This window comes from Rhinoraja longicauda, chromosome 5 (genome assembly GCF_053455715.1).
Source record: "Rhinoraja longicauda isolate Sanriku21f chromosome 5, sRhiLon1.1, whole genome shotgun sequence".
Classification (NCBI taxonomy): domain Eukaryota; kingdom Metazoa; phylum Chordata; class Chondrichthyes; order Rajiformes; family Arhynchobatidae; genus Rhinoraja; species Rhinoraja longicauda.
In genome coordinates, this window is record NC_135957.1 from 12392600 (window position 1) to 12411270 (window position 18671).

The window sequence follows — 18671 nt, forward strand, 5'->3', positions numbered from 1 at the left end:
TGTAAATAGACAGAATTTGCTATATTCAATGGGAGAGCAGGTGTATAATGAATGCCTCCAGAACTGGAAGAGTGGATTTAATGCTTATTTTCATCGGGGCTGCAGTTCGACATTGTCGGATGGTGAGGTGCAGCTTCTGATGTATGCATCGGAACAGAATGTGTTGGAGAGGGTGAGTGATGAGGAATTAAAGTGACAAATGGCAGGGAGTTAATAGTTTTGCTTGCAGGCAGAGTGCAGGTGCTCAATGAAATGGTTGTATAATCTATACTGGTTCCCCCAATGTAGAGAGGCAGCATTCTGAACAACATATACTGCAAACATTTATTGGAAATGCTGCTAATAATTTAACCTTGTGTGAGAGGAGTCTCTAATCATTCAACGGCTGGCAAAACAAGTGTAAGATTAAACAAAAAAAAAGAAAATATACAAACATTGGCACGGTGGCACAGCGGTAGATTTGCTGTCTTATCTCGCCAGAGACCCGGTTTCGATCCTGACTGCAGGTGCTGTCTATATAATGTTTATATATTTTCCCTGTGACCACGTGGGTTTTCTCCTGGTGCTCTGGTTTCCTCCCGCATTCACCCAAGTCGTACAGGTTTGTAGGTTAATTGGCTTCGGTAAAATTGTCCCTGGTTTGTAGGACAGTGCTAGTGTACTGGGGGATTGCTGGTCGGTGTGGACTCAGTGAGTCTAAAGTGGATGCGTAAAGGTTAGATGAAATGTAGAAATTTGCAATAGGGTTAATTCCACCAGCACGTAATGGAGTCTGCTGGAACCACATGACGCACTGTTGCTGAAGAGAACGTAAGAAATCTGAGAAAGATTGAAACACAGATTTTTCATCCAAAAGCCCAACGTGTACCTTAGGAATCTTATGGATTTCCCCAACAACACATTTCACGTCTTTGCCACATTTTACCATGGGCAGCACAGTGGCACAGATGGCATGTTTAAGTCAGCACCACTTGGTGCTTTTTATTGCAGACAAAAAGGTAAAAAGATGCTTGTAAGTCCATTAAAGATTAAGCTACATTTATCAAAATGCATTCCCTTATTTTCCCCCCACCCTCCACTCTCCTGTTTATATATGGTGACCAATCAACTTTGTAGGTCTGGTTTCCATGCTGTGTGTCTAAAGTCTCGTGAATGTACCCTCCGTTAACCCATCTGGTTTGAGGAAATTGAACTCATAATAGAGAGAGATGTGTAGGAAGGAATTGCAGATGCTGGTTTAAACCGAAGATAGACACAAAAAGCTGGAGTAACTCAGTGGGACAGGCAGCATCTCGAAGAGAAGGAATGGGTGACGTTTTGGGTTGAGACCCTTCAGAATTCTTCTGAAATGTCACCCATTTCTTCTCTCCAGAGATGCTGCTTGTCCCACTGAGTTACTCCAGCATTTAGTGTCTATTCTCATAATGGAGATGCTCTTCTTATTTTATAAACAACGATTCATAAAAGCAGAAGAACTTGCTTGTTATTAGAACTACCATAATTTTATGCTCCAAGACATCTACTGATCACATTGTAAACTGAGAAAGAAGCACAATTCTGAACGGGATGACAAATAGGATTTCAATGCATCTATTTACATATATCTGCGCATCCATCTATTTAATGAGTGGCATTTATAATATGCTGTCCCTGTTCCTTCAAGGATTTCACCCAAGTAAGCCTTTGTGCAACACAGTCGCTCTTGTTTAATAGGAAACAAGGGAGAGAAATGCAAAGTGTTGGAGTAACACAGCGGGTCAGGCAGCATCTCTGGAGAGAAGGAACAGGTGACGTTTCAGGTCGACACCTTCCTTCAGACTGAGAGTCGGGCGAGGGAAACTAGAGGTATGAAAAGTACATAGAATAAATGAATGAAAGATATGCAAAAGGACAAATCAAAGCCAGCAACGATGATCAAGGAAAGGTAGAGCCCACAACGGTCCATTGTTGGCTGTGGGGAAGGTGATAACGAGTGAAACTCTATTGCACGACAGTGAAACTAGCACAACGAGTAAGATGGGGGAGGGACGGTGAGAGAGGGGATGCAAGAGTTGCTTGACATTAGAGAAGTCAATATTCATTCAGCTGGGTGTTGTTGCTGTTCCTCCAATTTGCATTGGGCCTGACTCTGAGAGTGGAGGAGGCCAGGGGCAGAAAGCTCAGTGTGGGAATGGGAAGGGGAGTTAAAGTGAATAGTTAAAGTTGAAGGAATAGGTGGCGTTTCAAGCCAGCTGGCACACAGGAAGCTGAAACCTGTGGACAGAGACACAGCCGCCACTTAATCCCGCCCAAAGAATGGTCTCTCAGGCTATGCCTCATTCCCTATGGACGGCAACCTATCAAGATTTTTATGCACGCATCTCTCTCCCTACGACCTTCCGACCCGGAGCCAGAGTTGTAACATAAAACTTAGCATTCTGTGCGTTCACAGTGAAATTTATCTTTGCATAATGTGTGATTTATGCATGTCAAGATATATAATTATTCACATCTGCTGCAATTCATTTGGCAAGATTAATATCTGAATTACTGTTGATGCCTGGAAGTTGTGCAAGATGTACGTATTGCTACTGTTTCCCAGTTCATGGTGTTTTGGAAAATCTGCCTCATTTGGCTCATGGCTACAGCACAGGTGGTCTGGCATGTGTTATGTTAAAGATGAAGGGACTAATATCAAATATCAAAGAGATTCAATGAAGACATCTAATATTAAGCGGGGTGGTGACTTTAGACTTTTGGGACACCGTGTGGAAATAGGCACTTCGGCCCACCGAGTCCGTGCTGACCAGTGATCACCCTGTACACTAGTGCTATCCGACGCACATCTGTACGGAGTTTGTACATTCTCCCCGTGACCACGTGGGTTTTTCCCGGGTCCTCCGATTTCCTCCCACAAAGACTTGCAGGTTTGTAGCTTAATTGACCTCTGTGAGTTGTCCCTAGTGTGCGGGATAGAGCCAGGGCCGTCTTAACGCATGGGCCTGATGGGCACTTGCCCGGGGGCCCACGAGCATAGGGGCCCCATGCTGATCTGTGTATGTTAAGTGACTTGCAATAATTAAATACTACTTTAAAAATGTAGGTTCAATAAGTGCTTTTTTCGCAACATTTTCGGTTACTAAGTGCTTCTCACAGCGATCTGTAAGTGCTTTTCGCAACAATGTAGCACCCTAAGTCCATCGCTAAGTGCTTTTCGGTAAGTGCTTTTCGCCGGCACGACAGGGGGGGGGGGGGGCTGGTAGGGAAAGGGGGGTGGGGAGAGTAACGGTAGGGGCCCCAGTACACTGCTTTGCCTGGGGGCCCATAATGCTGTAAAAATGGCCCTGGATAGAGCTAGTGTGCGGGTGATCACTGGGCAGCCTGGACTCGGTGGGTGGAAGGGCCTTTTTCCTCGTTGTATCTCTAAATTTAAACTTTACAAAATTAAATGCTGGTCCTGTCTGAAACATAGCTATTTGTAACTCTGAATGCAGAGCAGGATTTAATTGGCATTTGTTGTGTGATATGATTTACCGTGCTATAGACATGTCGCTTTGAGGTTGTTTGGCAGATTAATTTGTCTCTTCTAGCATGATAATGCCAGAAAGCCTCCAGACTGTATGAGACTGGTTGTCGTTGAATGAATCATTACACGTCACAGGTCGCAAACTATTTAGATTGGGAATTAGAATATGAATTCCAATTCAAATGAGCCATTAACATGCACTAAGAGTTTTGAATTAAACTATATACCGACCATGTGTTCTCAATCAGAGATTACTTTGGTGCAATTTCAATTTGAATTAATCATTTGAATTAAGCAACTTTGAAAATGAAGAAGTCCTATGTATTGTAGTTTTTTTGACCTGGGACTTGAAGGAAAAATTGGATTTGTAATTGTGTGGAATCTGCAAGTAGATTGAATTTCAGACAGGGAACCTGCAGGTCTATTGAATTGATGGCATGTGACATGATATTAGCAGCATGTTTGACAGTGAATTTCAGAAAACTGCAGAAGCTTGTTTTGATTCACATTGTTTAGTGCAACAAAGGAGAATCAGCAGGACACAAGTAGTTCATGTAGTTTGCCTCTCATTAGAAGCATAAATATAACTTTCGATAAAATTTTGGTCAAGTGTATGACTTTAAAAAAAAATGATATTACATTTTCCTTTTTAAAAAAATCAGCCATGATTGAATGGCAGAGTAGTCTGCAAAGACAACGCAGAAAAACAAAGAAATTGGCAGAGTTGTAGTTAGTGAGAAAGTTTACCAAAGGATACAGCATGTAGATTGGTTGGGCTGTGAAATGGCAGATGGAGTTTAATTCAGACAAGTATACGGTGTTGCATTTGGGGAGATCAAGTGCAAGAAGAAAGCCTACAGCTCAAGGCAGACGTACGAGCACATTAACGTACAGAGGGATCTTGGGTTGCAAGTCCGTAGCTCCTTGAAAGTGGCAACACAAACGGATCGGGTGGTAAGGAAGGTATACGGCATGCTTGGTTACACCGAGCACCGGGGCATTGAGCATAAAACTTTGCAAATCATGTTGCAGTTGTACAAAACGTTAGTGAGGCCACCTTTGGAATATTGTGTGCGGTTCTGATCGCTGCATTTCAGGACAGATGTGGAGGATTTGGAGAGGTTCCCGAAGACGTACACGTAGATGTTGTTTGGATTGGAGAGTGTTTCTATGAAGAAGAGTCTCGACCTGAAACATCACCTATTCTTTTTCTCCAGAGATGCTACCAGACCCGCTAAGTTACTCCAGCATTTTGTGTCTATCTTAGATATAAAGTGAAATTAGACCAACTGGGAGAGATGTGTGGAGCATCAGAGACTGAGCGTGAGACCTGATAGAAGTTTATAAAATTATGAAAGTCATAAATAGAATGTTTTTTCCGGAGATGGAAATATTAAATACTCATGGCCATAAATATAAGAGGAGAGGAGAGGAGAAAAGTTTGCAGGAGATTTGTGAAGCAGGTTTTTGACACAGAGAGTGGTTGTGCCTGGAATGCACCTCCAGAGGAGGAGGTGGAAGCAGATGCAATAGCATTGTTTAAGATGCATTTAGAAAGGCACATGATCAGGCAGGGAATGGAGATATGTGTAGGAAGGAACTGCAGATGCTTGTTTAAACCGAAGATAGACACAAAAGTCTGGAGTAACTCAGCGGGGCAGGCAACATCTCTGGAAAGAAGGAATGGGTCACAAAATGCTGGAGTAACTCAGCGGGACAGGCAGCATCTCTGCAGGGAAGGAATGAGTCCAAAGAAGGGTCTCGACCCGAAATGTCACCCATTCCTCTCCGGAGAATGGAGGGATGCAGATTATGCTCAGGCAGAGTGGATTAGTTTGATTTGCATCTTAGTCGATGCAAGCATTGGAGCCTCAAGTCGGGTCTTCACCCGAAACGTCTGCTATCCACGTTTTCCACAATGGTCAATGTTGGCTGTGGAAGAGGTGATAACAAGAGGGTACAAATGTTCTCATGTGGGCTAATGCTTCTCTTTATCTCCCCTGTTCCTGTTTTATTTTTTGCAGTGGTGTTTGGACAGTTTGCATATTTTCAGACGGCACTGAATGATGTTGTGGAGCTGTTTGACGGACACAGTCAACAATCCAGACTTCTTGCTTCTCTCTCTGGATCACACTCTGGTAAAGCTTTTACACTTCCTACATTCCTGAAGAAAAAAACAAATGGAGTTTAATAAGGAGATACACGGTGGCTTTATCCACTCAGAGTGCCAGGAGAATGATAGGGTGGGCGTGGAAAGGATGTTTCCAGTAATGTGAGAGTCTAGGCCATAAATTATTGTGCTTGCATTCCACTGACATGGACTCAGATATCTATTCCGAGATAGTGACAGATGGTTCCAGTCGAGAGTGGGTTTAGGACCAGAAGGTACAGCCTCAGAATAAAAGAACATATCTTTTAAAATGGAGATGAGGAGGAATTTCTTTAGCAGAGGGTCGTGAATGTGTAGAATTCAGTGCCACAGATGGCTGTGGAAGCCAAGTCATGAGGTGTTTTTCAAAGCAGAGACTGATAGATTTTTGATTTGTAAGGGTGGGGAGAAGGCAGGAGAATGGGATTGAGAAGGAAGGGTAGATCAGCTATAATTGAGTGGTTAAATAGACTTGATGGGCCAAATGACCTAATTCTGCTCCTATGTCTTCTGGTCTTATAGAATGGTTGATCGCAGGTTCACATCTCTGAACTTCCCAAATGTAATACTCCAGTGACAATCCTAGGATTCCGAAGTGTCCCAAATGTTTTATGAGAGAAATAGGAAAAGTATTCAGTCAGGGGGTTTGGGGAGAAGGCAGGAACGGGGTACTGATTGAGAATGATCAGCCATGATCACATTGAATGGCGGTGCAAGCTCGAAGGGCCGAATGGCCTCCTCCTGCACCTATTGTCTATTGTCTATTTAATCTAACAATGAGAAACCATTATTTGGAATGCCAGAGTTTGAGGGGAGACCTAATAGAAGTATATAAAATTATGAGAAGCATTGACAGGGTAAACAGTCCAAACCTCTCTGTTGCTGCACCAGAGACCTGGGTTCAATACTGACTACGGGTGCTGCCTGAACGGAGATTGTACGTTCACCCCGTGACCACGTGGGTTTTCTCCGGGTGCTCCGGTTTCCTTCCACACTCCAAAGACATGTAGGTTACTAAGTTAAGTGGCTTGTAAATTTTCCCTAGTGTATGTAGGATAGTGTTAGTGTGCGGGGATCACTGGTCGGCACAGACTCGATGGTCTGAAGGGCCTGTTTCCACACTGTATCTCTAAACTAAACTAAACTAAAAATATAAGGGTAGACACAAAATGCTGGTGTTACTCAGCAAGTCAGGCAGCATCTCTGGAGAGTAGGAGAAGTGTTGTGAGGAGTGGTAGATTGACTGTTGGTACCTGAGATCTGGGTTGGGTCCAAACTGGGAGTTCTGGAACCAGAGTTGGAAGCCACGAGGTGCAAGATGGAGGTGCAGGCAAGCGCCGAGAAAACATGTGGCTGTGGTAGCAAGTCTGGGTTAAAACGTAGTCATAGAGCCTGAGAGCAGCGGGAATCACAGAGGGGGATCAATGAGAGAGGGTCTCTCATGATTCCTGTCAGCGAGAGGAGGAGAATGTCTTCAAAGTAGGCATACCTTGAGGAGATTCTGCAGTGGAGTAAACTAAAATGCAGTTGCTGGTTTATACTAAAGGTAGACACAAAGTGCTCGAGTAGCTCAACGGGTCCGGAAACATCTCTGCAGAGCTACATTGAACCATGGTACCTTGTCCATTAGTACAAGGTACCAAAGGTCAATCCATGTGGTAACTTGTTCACTAATCATATCCCTGTTGTGATATTTGGCTGTACTTTGACTGTCGTATCTCAGATAACTCTACCTAACCTGACCATATGATCAAGCATCGGGCATTTCCTACAATTCTTTCAGATGCTAAGACATAGCCAATCCTAATAACTATTGCAAGATGGTATAATATTTTTGACATAGCATGCCAAAGCAATTTCTGATCTATTATTGCCAGGTTGGCATATTTTACAATCCAGTGACATGCCTTTTAATTGTTTTGGTTTTTTTAAGATGAATTTCGACCCTTTGGTGTCTTTCACTGTGCAAACTAACCATGTTCTCTGTCCTAAATTTGATATTTTCATTCCCCAGGAGAAACTTTGCCTCTGGCCACATCAAACCAAATTTTGCTCAGATTCAGCGCGAAGAGTGGAGCATCATCAAAAGGTTTTCACTTTGTTTATCAAGGTAAAGGATTCCAATTGATTGCTTTCCTCAGAGGGTGCAGAATGGGTCTTGCACGGTGCTTAAAAAGCAACTTGACTACAATTTCATTTTGGCTGAGTGATCTTAAAAGGTCTGTCCTGCTGGAAAATCTATTCAAAGTCATGATTGTTACCTCTGTGACACTCTGAAGTCGTGACATTTTTCGTTTGAAACTTATTGGCACTTGCCAAGACACCACAAGAGAGTAACGTCAGGATAGTTAAAAACAGATAAAGTACTTTTCTTAACGAAAAGCTGTCAAAGTCATTTATCTTTTGATTTTTGATGACCTCAGGTCCCCATTCCAAAGTATTTCATGCCGTCTCTTGGAGCACCTTGATCTCTTTTGTGCTTCCATCCCACGCATTATTAATAATGATGCTTGCACTCGACTAGTTGAAGACTTGAAGTTGTGAATTACTCTCTACCTCATTAGAGACCTCAGACTATCTTTGATCGGACTTTACTGGCTTTATCTTGCACTGAACATTATTCATGCTGTTCCCTTCATCATGTATCTGTACATTGTGGACATCTCGATTGTAATCATGTATTGTCTTTCCGATGACTGGATAGCACGCAACAAAAGATTTTTGCTGTACCTCTGTACACATGACAATAACTAAACTAACTGACTAACTCAGGCAAATTTCTGCATCCCAACTTTGAGGATGAAGGTTTTTCAAGGTCAGTATTAAATTGAATTGAACCCAATTCATCTGAGGTTAAATGACTGGGGAAAACGTTCATCTCAAAGTTGGGGTGCCGAAAATTGACTGACTTTAGTTATTTAGTTAGTTTAATTTAACCATCTATATATATCTCTATATAAAACGAATATACTGTGCAGATAGAAACATAACTCACCATTAAAGTCTGACAAGGAGTTGTGTTACTGAGGCTGAGAGGTAGTTGTTTGGTTCAATGAAAGCAGCTGTCATCCTTTTAAAATGATTTGGAGCCAAAGAAAATATTGTCTTTTTATTGTCTGCATCCCACAGTAAACCTGTTTGTTGTTGGAACAGATTTTACTGTTATTGTATCACATCTCTTAAAGAGTTGCAGACACTGAAGGATGTTCAGATTCTGACTCGTCACTTGTCATATGCAGCAGGATGCAATGAAATTCATTGTTTGCATGAGGATCACAGAGTACAGAATTGCAAATCCAACAATAAACACATTAAATGCAAAACCCACAGAATGATAGCAGTGGGGGAAGAAGCTTTTGATAAATATGGAGGTCCAGGCTTTCAAGCCCCTGCACCTTCTGCAACTTGTTTGTCCTTCCAGCAGAGGAGGTTTGGCTCAGGAGATATGTGGGCTGCCGAAACTACAGTTACATACAGCATAGAACAGTACAGCAGAGGAACAGGCCCTTCAACCCATAATGTCTGTGCTGGACATGATGCCAAGTTAAACTAATCTCATCTGCCTGTACATGATCCATATCACTTTATTCACTGCACTTCCATGTGCCTGTCCAAACCCCTCTTAAACAACACTATTGTATCTGCCTCCACTTTGCAAAACATTCCAGCTGCCCCCCTCCCTGTGTAAAGAAAAAAAAAACGTGCCCCACACATCTCCTTTAAAGTTTCCCCCTCACACTTTATAGCAATGCGCTCTAGTGTTAGAAAATAACTGCAGATGCCGGTACAAATCGAAGGTATTTATTCACAAAATGCTGGAGTAACTCAGCAGGTCAGGCAGCATCTCAGGAGAGAAGGAATGGGCGACGTTTCGGGTCGAGACCCTTCTTCAGACTGATGTCAGGGGGGCGGGACAAAGGAAGGATATAGGTGGAGACAGGAAGACAGTGGGAGATCTGGGAAGGGGGAGGGGAAGAGAGGGACAGAGGAACTATCTAAAGTTGGAGAAGTCAATGTTCATACCACTGGGCTGCAAGCTGCCCTGGCGAAATATGAGGTGCTGTTCCTCTGGTCATTTGCACCCTGATAAAAAGGTTTTGACTGTCTATCCAATCTAAGCCTCTCATAATTTCATAGACTTATATCAAGTCTTTCTTGAACCTCCGATGTTCCAGAGAAAACAATCCAAGTCTGTCCAACCACTCCCTGGAGCTGAAACCCTAATCCAGGCGACATTCTGGTAAACCTCCTCTGCACCCTCTCCAAAGCCTCCACTTCCTTCCTGTAATGGGGCGACAGGAACTGTAGGGGATGCTTCATTGTGGCCTCGCCAAAGTCTCATCGTGCTGCTTCACGAGTTACTGATTGTGCTTCAATTGTTTGTACTTGGATCATAACAAATGTTTAGGAACAGGAAATAATAGACAATAGACAATAGGTGCAGGAGTAGGCCATTCGGCCCTTCGAGCCAGCACCACCATTCAATGTGATCATGGCTGATCATTCTCAATCAGTACCCCGTTCCTGCCTTCTCCCCATACCGTGACTCCGCTATCCTTAAGAGCTCTATCTAGCTCTCTCTTGAATGCATTCAGAGAATTGGCCTCCACTGCCTTCTGAGGCAGAGAATTCCACAGATTTACAACTCTCTGACTGAAAAAGTTTGTCCTCATCTCCGTTCTAAATGGCCTACCCCTTATTCTTAAATAATGGAAAGGGAAAAACAGTTTTTTTCCCAACTGTCATCAGACAACTGAACCATCCTATCACCAACTGGAGAGTGGTCCTGACTTACCATCAACCTCATTGGAGACTCTTGGATTATCTTTAATCAGACTTTACTGGACTTTGCACTAAATGTTATTCCCTTTATCCTTTGTCTGTAGACAGCAGACGGCTTGATTGTGATCATGTATTGTTTATCTGCTGATTGAATAGCATGCAACAATTTATTTTTCACCGTACCTCGGTACAGGTCACATTTCGGGTCACGACCCTTCTTCTGAGTAATTGCAGAAGGAGGGAGAAAGCTGGGGGGGGGGGGGGATTAAAGCTTGCACCAAAATAGCTTTTCACTCTACCTCATGACGCGTGACAATAATAATAAACTGAACTAAACTGCAGAAAAATGTTGGTGTCCGCACATCCTCGAACAGGGGTGAATTTCTGAGCCATCTTACAATTCAATCTACCTAATTTTACAGTTCCTTGCAAAAAATGGGCAGGAAGGAATTATTACACCAACCAGGTTGCCAGTAAAGGCTTATAAATGTGCCTGGGGATAGCTGGTGAACAATGAACGAAAGCAATAATCTGCCCTGTAAATTTGATCATTTTATTTATTGCCTTCCATTCCAGGCTGACCTTATTTGGCATTCGCTTTTACGCAGCAATGATTTCAGTTTTATATCACTGCAGTACGACGCATTAACTGAAAGATGGGGAAGAATAATTGCTGTCAAAACACAGCATTTTCTTTTTTTTTCTCCCTGGTTCTGTCTTCTCGTGGCCACCTTCACTGAAATTGAGAAATGTGACCTTTATAACAATCTAATTTGTACCAGTTACGAGTTTTCATTCAGCAGAGCACTGGCAGATAAAGGTTGCTTCCTTCCATGAGAAATTGGGCCCAACCTGTCACATTCATTGACTCAGAAGAGTTATCGGACCAGTTTCCACAGGTTTTGCTCGTGATCTTAAACCTATTCTCCTAGCCTGTTTAATCAGCGACAAGTATGGGCGTAAAATTATAAATTTGATTATAATTAATATGGGCGGCATGGTGGCGCAGCGATAGAGCTGCTGTCTTACAGCGCCTGAGACCTGGGTTCAATACTGACTTTGGGTGCTGTCTGTATGGAGCTTGTGCGTTCTCACTGTGACCTCGTGGGTTTTCTCTGGGTGCTCAGGTTTTCTCCCACATTCCAAAGACGTGCAGGTCAATTGGCTTCTGTAAATGGTAGATTGTCCCTCGTGTGTAGGATAGTGCTAGTGTACGGGGTGATCGCTGGTCGGCATGGCCGAAGGGCCTGTTTCCACATTGTATCTCTACACTAAACTAAACAAATGAAATAAACAAAAGATTTTTCCTCAGGAGGTATGGTGGAACTCTGAGTCATTTGGGTTTCATAAGCAAGAGAACACAGCCAACATAATCAAAGACCCTTTCTACCCCGGTCGTTCTCTCTTCTCCCCGCAACTGTTAGGTAGGAGACACAGAAGCTGTAAAGGCCACAACAACCGGATTTCGAAACAGCTTCTTCCCCTCTGTTATCAGGCTTCAAAGAGCCTGGGCACAGTCCCTGATTCTACAACCTACCTCATTGTGGACATTGAACCTTTTTCTCTATAACAGTTCTCATCTCCAACAGCAATTCCAAACCTATGACCCATCGTATGGAAGAACAAAGGCACCAGGTGAATGGGATTCACAAATTTATAAGTGATCGGAGCAGGTTACGCCATTTGGCCCATCGAGTCCACTCCACCATTCAATCATGGCTGATCTATCTTCCCCTCTCAACCCCATTTTCCTGCATTCGCCCCATAATCCATGACACCCGCACTAATCAAGAATCTGTCAATCTCTGCCTTAAAAATATCCATTGACGGCCTCCACAGCCGTCTGTGGCAATGAATTCCACAGATTCACCAGCCTCTGACTAAAGAAATCCCCCCCCCCAATCTCCTTTCTAAAGGTACTTCTTTTTATTCTGAGGCTGTGCCCTCTCGTCCTGGACTCTCCCACCAGTGGAAACATCCTCTCCACATCCACCATATCCAAGCCCTTCACTATTCAGTGAGTTTCAATGATGTCTCCCCTCATCCATCTAAACTCCAGCGAGTACAGGCCCAGTGCCATCAAACGCTCAGCATATGTTAACCCACTTATTCCTGGGATCATTCTCGTAAATTTCCTCTGGACCCTCTCCAGCGCAAGCACATCCTTCCTTGGATATGAGGCCCAAAATTGCTCACAATACTCCAATACGTGTGGCTGCGCCTAACGGCTGTGGCTCTCTGGCAGCCTGTTTGTCTTTTTTCCTTTTTTTTGGTTTGTGTCGGTGTTGGCTTTTCCAAGGATTGCCATGGTCCGTGACCTCTCTCTCAAGCTGCAGACATTTCTAACTCAGCAAACATCTCTAATCCTTCACGGTCACTTGGTCTAAATCAACTCCAAAAGCAGTGAGGGAGAACTGTCATCAGAAGATTTGTAACCATTTCCAGAGGTGGCTTAACGCCACCAAATGAAGGCCCTAATTCTAACTCTAACTCTAACTCTAACTCTAGTGAAGGGTGGACAATAAGAATGGCCTTGCCACTGAACTCTGTCCACCAAAGGAAAACAAAAGCTCAACTCTTTCTCTGACCCCCGTTATATTGTCTCTCTTTACTTGATATATTTTCATTCAGTTCAACTCCATTGGTTGGCGGACAGAAAGCAAAGAGTAGGAATAAACGGGTCCTTTTCGGAATGGCAGGCAGTGACTAGTGGGGTACCGCAAGGCTCAGTGCTGGGACCCCAGTTATTTACAGTGTATATTAATGATTTGGACGAGGGAATTGAATGCAACATCTCTAAGTTTGCGGATGACACGAAGCTGGGTGGCAGTGTTAGCTGCGAGGAGGATGCTAGGAGGCTGCAGAGTGACTTGGATAGATTAGGCGAGTGGGCAAATGCATGGCAGATGCAATATAATGTGGATAAATGTGAGGTTATCCACTTTGGCGGCAAGAACAGGAAAGCAGAGTATTACCTGAATGGTGACCGATTGGGAGAAGGGGAGATGAAACGTGACCTGGGTGTCATGGTGCACCAGTCATTGAAAGCAAGCATGCAGGTGCAGCAGGCAGTGAAGAAAGCGAATGGTATGTTGGCATTCATAACAAGAGGATTTGAGTTTAGGAGCAGGGAGGTTCTGCTGCAGTTGTACAGGGCCTTGGTGAGACCGCACCTGGAGTATTGTGTGCAGTTTTGGTCTCCTAACCTGAGGAAAGACGTTCTTGCCTTAGAGGGAGTACAGAGAAGGTTCACCAGATTGATCCCTGGGATGGCGGGACTTGCATATGAGGAAAGACTGGATAGATTGGGCTTGTACTCGCTGGAATTTAGAAGACTGAGGGGGGATCTTATAGAAACATATAAAATTCTTAAGGGGTTGGAGAGGCTAGATGCGGGAAGATTGTTCCCGATGTTGGGGGAGTCCAGAACCAGGGGTCACAGCTTAAGGATAAGGGGGAAGTCTTTTAGGACCGAGATGAGAAAACATTTCTTCGCACAGAGAGTGGTGAGTCTGTGGAATTCTCTGCCACAGAAGGTAGTTGAGGCCAGTTCATTGGCTATATTTAAGAGGGAGTTAGATGTGGCCCTTTTTGCCAGGGATCAGGGGGTATGGAGAGAAGGCAGGTACAGGTTACTGAGCTGGATGATCAGCCATGATCATATTGAATGGCGGTGCAGGCTCGAAGGGCCGAATGGCCTACTCCTGCACCTATTTTCTATGTTTCTATGTTTCTATGTTTCTATTCAATTAATTCGATGATACTTTTTTGTCACATGTACCACGGTGAACAGTGAAATTCGTTGTTTTTTGCATGTAACCGGTAAAATCATACAGCACACCTCACCTAGGCAGTACACAAAGAGTTGCTACGTTTCTGGCGCCAACAGAGTTTTAGAAGTTCTTGGTACTTTCTTATCTTCTCAATAGACAATAGACAATAGGTGCAGGAGGAGGCCATTCGGCCCTTCGAGCCAGCACCACCATTCAATGTGATCATGGCTGATAATTCTCAATCAGTACCCCGTTCCTGCCTTCTCCCCGTACCCCCTGACTCCGCTATCCTTAAGAGCTCTATCTAGTTCTCTCTTGAATGCATTCATAGAATTGACCTCCACTGCCTTCTGATGCAGAGAATTCCACAGATTCACAACTCTCTGACTGAAAACGTTTTTCCTCATCTCAGTTCTAAATGGCCTACCCCTTATTCTTAAACTGTGACCCCTGGTTCTGGACTCCCCCAACATTGGGAACATGTTTACTGCCTCTAACGTGTCCAACCCCTTAATAATCTTATACGTTTCGATAAGATCCCCTCTCAAGGCGGCTCCTCGCCGGGTTCCCATTTGTTCACGGTGGCCCCCACCCCATTGAGTCCCTCTTTGCTCTCGGCGCCATCCTCTCCCCCCCATTGAGTCCCTCTTTGATCTCGGCACCATCCTCGTGCCCCTTACCCCCCCGCCTGCCTCCCGCACAGGGTCCCTCTTTGCTCTCGGCGCCCCCCTTCCCCCATTGGGTCACTCTTTGCACTCTGTGCTACCCCCCCCCCCTGCCAGGTCCCTCTTCTCTCGGCGGCCCACCAATCGATTGGCTCTACAGAACTTTCTGGGACCCTTCTGCCACCGCGAGGTGCATCCTAGCAATTGTACCCATGGCCTTTATTTGTCACATCTTCCCCACTTGGCTTTTCAATGCAGTTACCCTTGCCCTGAATGTTTATTCAGTTCTCTGTCCAATTCAGGCTGAAGAAGGGTCTCGACCCGAAACGTCACCCATTCCTTCTCTCTCGTTTCCCTTTTCTGTGACTCTCTGTCTGAAGAAGGGTCTCAACCCGAAACGTCACCCATTCCTTCTCTCTCGTTTCCCTTTTCTGTGACTCTCTGTCTGAAGAAGGGTCTCAACCCGAAACGTCACCCATTCCTTCTCTCTCGTTTCCCTTTTCTGTGACTCTCTGTCTGAAGAAGGGTTTCGAGCTGAAACGTCACCCATTCCTTCTCTCCAGAGATGCTGCCTGACCTGCTGAGTTACCCCAGCATTTTGTGAATAAATACCTTCGCTCTGTCCGATTTGATCAGAACACAGAAAGGTACAGCACAGGAACAGGCCCTTCGGCCCACAATGTCTGTGCTGAACGTGATGCCGACATAAACAGATCTCACCTGGCTGCACATGATCCATGTCCCTCAATTTCCTGCATATCCATGCACCTGTCTAAAAGCCTCTCAAACTTGATTTTTCACCTTGAAACCTGGTCTGAAGAAGGGTCCTGACCCGAATCGTTACCTATCCATGTTCTCCAGAGATGCTGACCTGCGGAGTTACTCCAGCACCTTATGTCTTGTTTTGTAAACCAACATCTGCAGTTCCTTGTTTCTACAAAATTGGTTTTCCAATGTCCTTTCTGCATGAGCTAACACAGCTGTGAGCCATACTGAACTATCTATTTACCGCGGCACCTCCGGAATTAACCCACGAGAATTTAATAGACATATTTCCTGGGAAAAATGGGTCTTGCTCAGTGAAAATTATTTCCAGCACAGATTTGTGCAGTGCAAAAGAAAATTATTTGACCCTGTGTGTTTACCAGCGTTTTGATGGAGCAATACAATTAGTCCCACCCTTTGCCCACTACTGTGCATTTGCCCTTTTATTGAAAATAAATTTCATGCACTTCAGCTGTGATCTATTTGGAAAAGCTCTCGCAGAGTAAATCTTGAGGTTAAACATGTCCACATGAAAGGTGCCTCTTTCTTTACGTCTGCAAGTTCTCTGGCTGGTAACTTGCCCTGAGTCTTGTTTACTTATGTCGATGGAATTCCTGCTCCAGTCCCATCGGCATCATGCCTGGAGTAGTTTGTTCCGAGTAAGCTCTGCGGCTCCATTTACCAGCCTTCCCCTTTCCTCCAGCCTTCACACTTCTGAAGAGTATGTATGTGCTTTACTTTAGTGTGGAAACAGGCCCCTCGACCCACCGAGTCCACACCAATCAGCGATCACCCTGTACACTAGCACTATCCTATGCACACTGGAGACAGTTTACAGATTTTCCGAAGCCAATTAACTTACAAACCTGCACAACTTTGGAGTGTGGGAGGAAACCGGAGCACCCAGGGGAAAGCCCACGCAGTTACAGGGAGAACGTACAAACTCTGTACTGACATCCCCCGTAGTCAGGATGAAACCTGTGTCTCCGGTGCTGTGAGGCAGCAGTTCTACCCGCTGCGCCACTGTACCACCCCCTGGTCTGGACTCACGACCTGAGGTGAAGTCCGCTGATCTCATTCTCTGCATATAACCAATAAGCCCGTACTTCTACCCTAGTCCATAAACAACAGTTGGCTTTGTTTTTGGAACCTGGTGTTCTTATTGCTGAGAACCTGGGTTATTTGTTACATTCGGTACTGAACGAGTCTTGAACGTCTCGGAGAAAGAAAAGATTCTTGTATTATATGTTCAGGTTTATTATTTATTAACAAGGATCTTCTGATGCTGGCTTATACCATAGAAAGACACAAAGTGCTGGAGTAACTCAGTGGGGCAGGCAGCATCTCTGGAGAGCAGGGATCTATCAGACTCGATTTTTTGGGTTGGCCTCCTTTTTCAGTCAGTCTGAAGAAGTGTCCTGCCCCAAAACACGTCTGAAGAAGGGTCTCAAACTGAAAGATGAGTCTGAAGAATGGTCCCGACCCAAAATGTCACCTTTCCATGTTCTCCAAAGATACAGCCTGCCCCGCTGATTTACTCCAGCATTTTGTCTTTCTTAGGTTTATTATTGCCACGTGTACAGTGAAAAAGCTTTATTTTGCAAGCTATCCAATCAAATCAAATATTACTATACATAGATGCAATCTAGCCAAACTCAAGTACTGTAGGTATAGCAAACTGTGCAGGATAGTGTTCACAGCATTTCTGTTCAGTTCAGTTTAGTTTATTGTCACGTGTATCGAGGTACCGTGAAAAGCTTTTGTTGCGTGCTGTCCAGTCAGCAGAAAGCCAATACATGATTACAATCGATCCATTTACAGCAGAAAGCCAGTACATGATTACAATCGATCCATTACATGACGTTTAGTGCAAGGTAAAGCCAGCAAAGTCCGATCAAGGATAGTCCAAGGGTCACCAATGAGGTAGATAGTAGTTCAGCACTGCTCTCTGGTTGTGATAGGATGGCTCAGTTGTCTGATAGCAGCTGGGAAGAAACTGTTCCTGAATCTGGAGGTGTGCGTTTTCACACTACTATACCTTTTGCTCGAAGGGAGATGGGAGTTAGCGCACCTGTACCAGAGACAAAGTTCAATGTCAACAGTGAGGTAGAGGTGAATTGGACAGCATCCTCGCTTATGGAAGGACTTTCAGAAGCCTGATAATAGAGGAGTAGAAGTTGTTCCTGTGTCTGGTGCTGCATGCTGTCAAGCTTCTGTATCGGCTTACCTTCATGCTCGGTCCTTGCAACCGTGAATCAGAGGCCTCATGATTTAATAGTTTGTCTAACTGAGCCCAAGGCACTCACCACTAACTCTAAATAAAAACTTGCCCCGCACATCTCCTTGAAACTTTGCCCCTCTCACCTTAAATCTATGCCCTCTAGTACTTGATATTTCCATCCTCGGGAAAAGGTTCGGACAGTCTATCTATGCTTCTCATACTTTTATGTATTTCTATTCGGTTTCTCCGAAACCTTCGGCATTCCAGAAAAAAAAATTCAAGTCTGTCCAACCTCTCCCTCCCTGTGACTAACGCGCCCTAATCCAGGCATCGTTCTGGTGAACCTCCTCTGCACCCTTTCCAGAGCCTTCACATCCTTCCCGTTATGAGGTGAGCAGAACTGCTGGCAATACTCCAAACTAAAGTCTCACAAAGCTGCATCACCACTTCCTGACTCAGTACTCTATGCTCTGACCAATGTAAACATACATACCACATGCCTTCTTTACCACCCTATCTACTTGTGCTGCCATTTGCAAGGAGACCTGAAATTGGACAACAAGATCCCTCAGCACATGTTTATGGTCAAACTCGCTACATGTTAAAGGTCATGTCGTATAGTCAAGAGTTTATTTTTCATATGTGCAGAAACAGAACAAAGAAATTCCAACTTGCAGCAGCAGAACAGATATGTAAATATAGCATGCTGTAAACACAATAATAAACAACAAAAAAGTCCAGTAAATATAAGAAAAACTATAATAGAGCAAAGACAAAATCAATGCCCTCAAGCCTATGTAATTCAGTTGAT

The 18671-nt window shown here is 44.3% G+C and overlaps 1 protein-coding gene across 1 annotated transcript in view; it reads left to right on the forward strand.

The window, feature by feature from the left end:
* LOC144593406 (CUB and sushi domain-containing protein 1-like) overlaps positions 1–18671 on the forward strand; it is a 1892487-nt gene that overhangs the window by 1559319 nt on the left and 314497 nt on the right. The window contains exons 32-33 of the mRNA XM_078398909.1: positions 5530–5643; positions 7669–7764. Of these exons, the coding sequence (XP_078255035.1) occupies positions 5530–5643; positions 7669–7764 (210 nt within the window). The remainder of the gene's footprint in view (positions 1–5529; positions 5644–7668; positions 7765–18671) is intronic.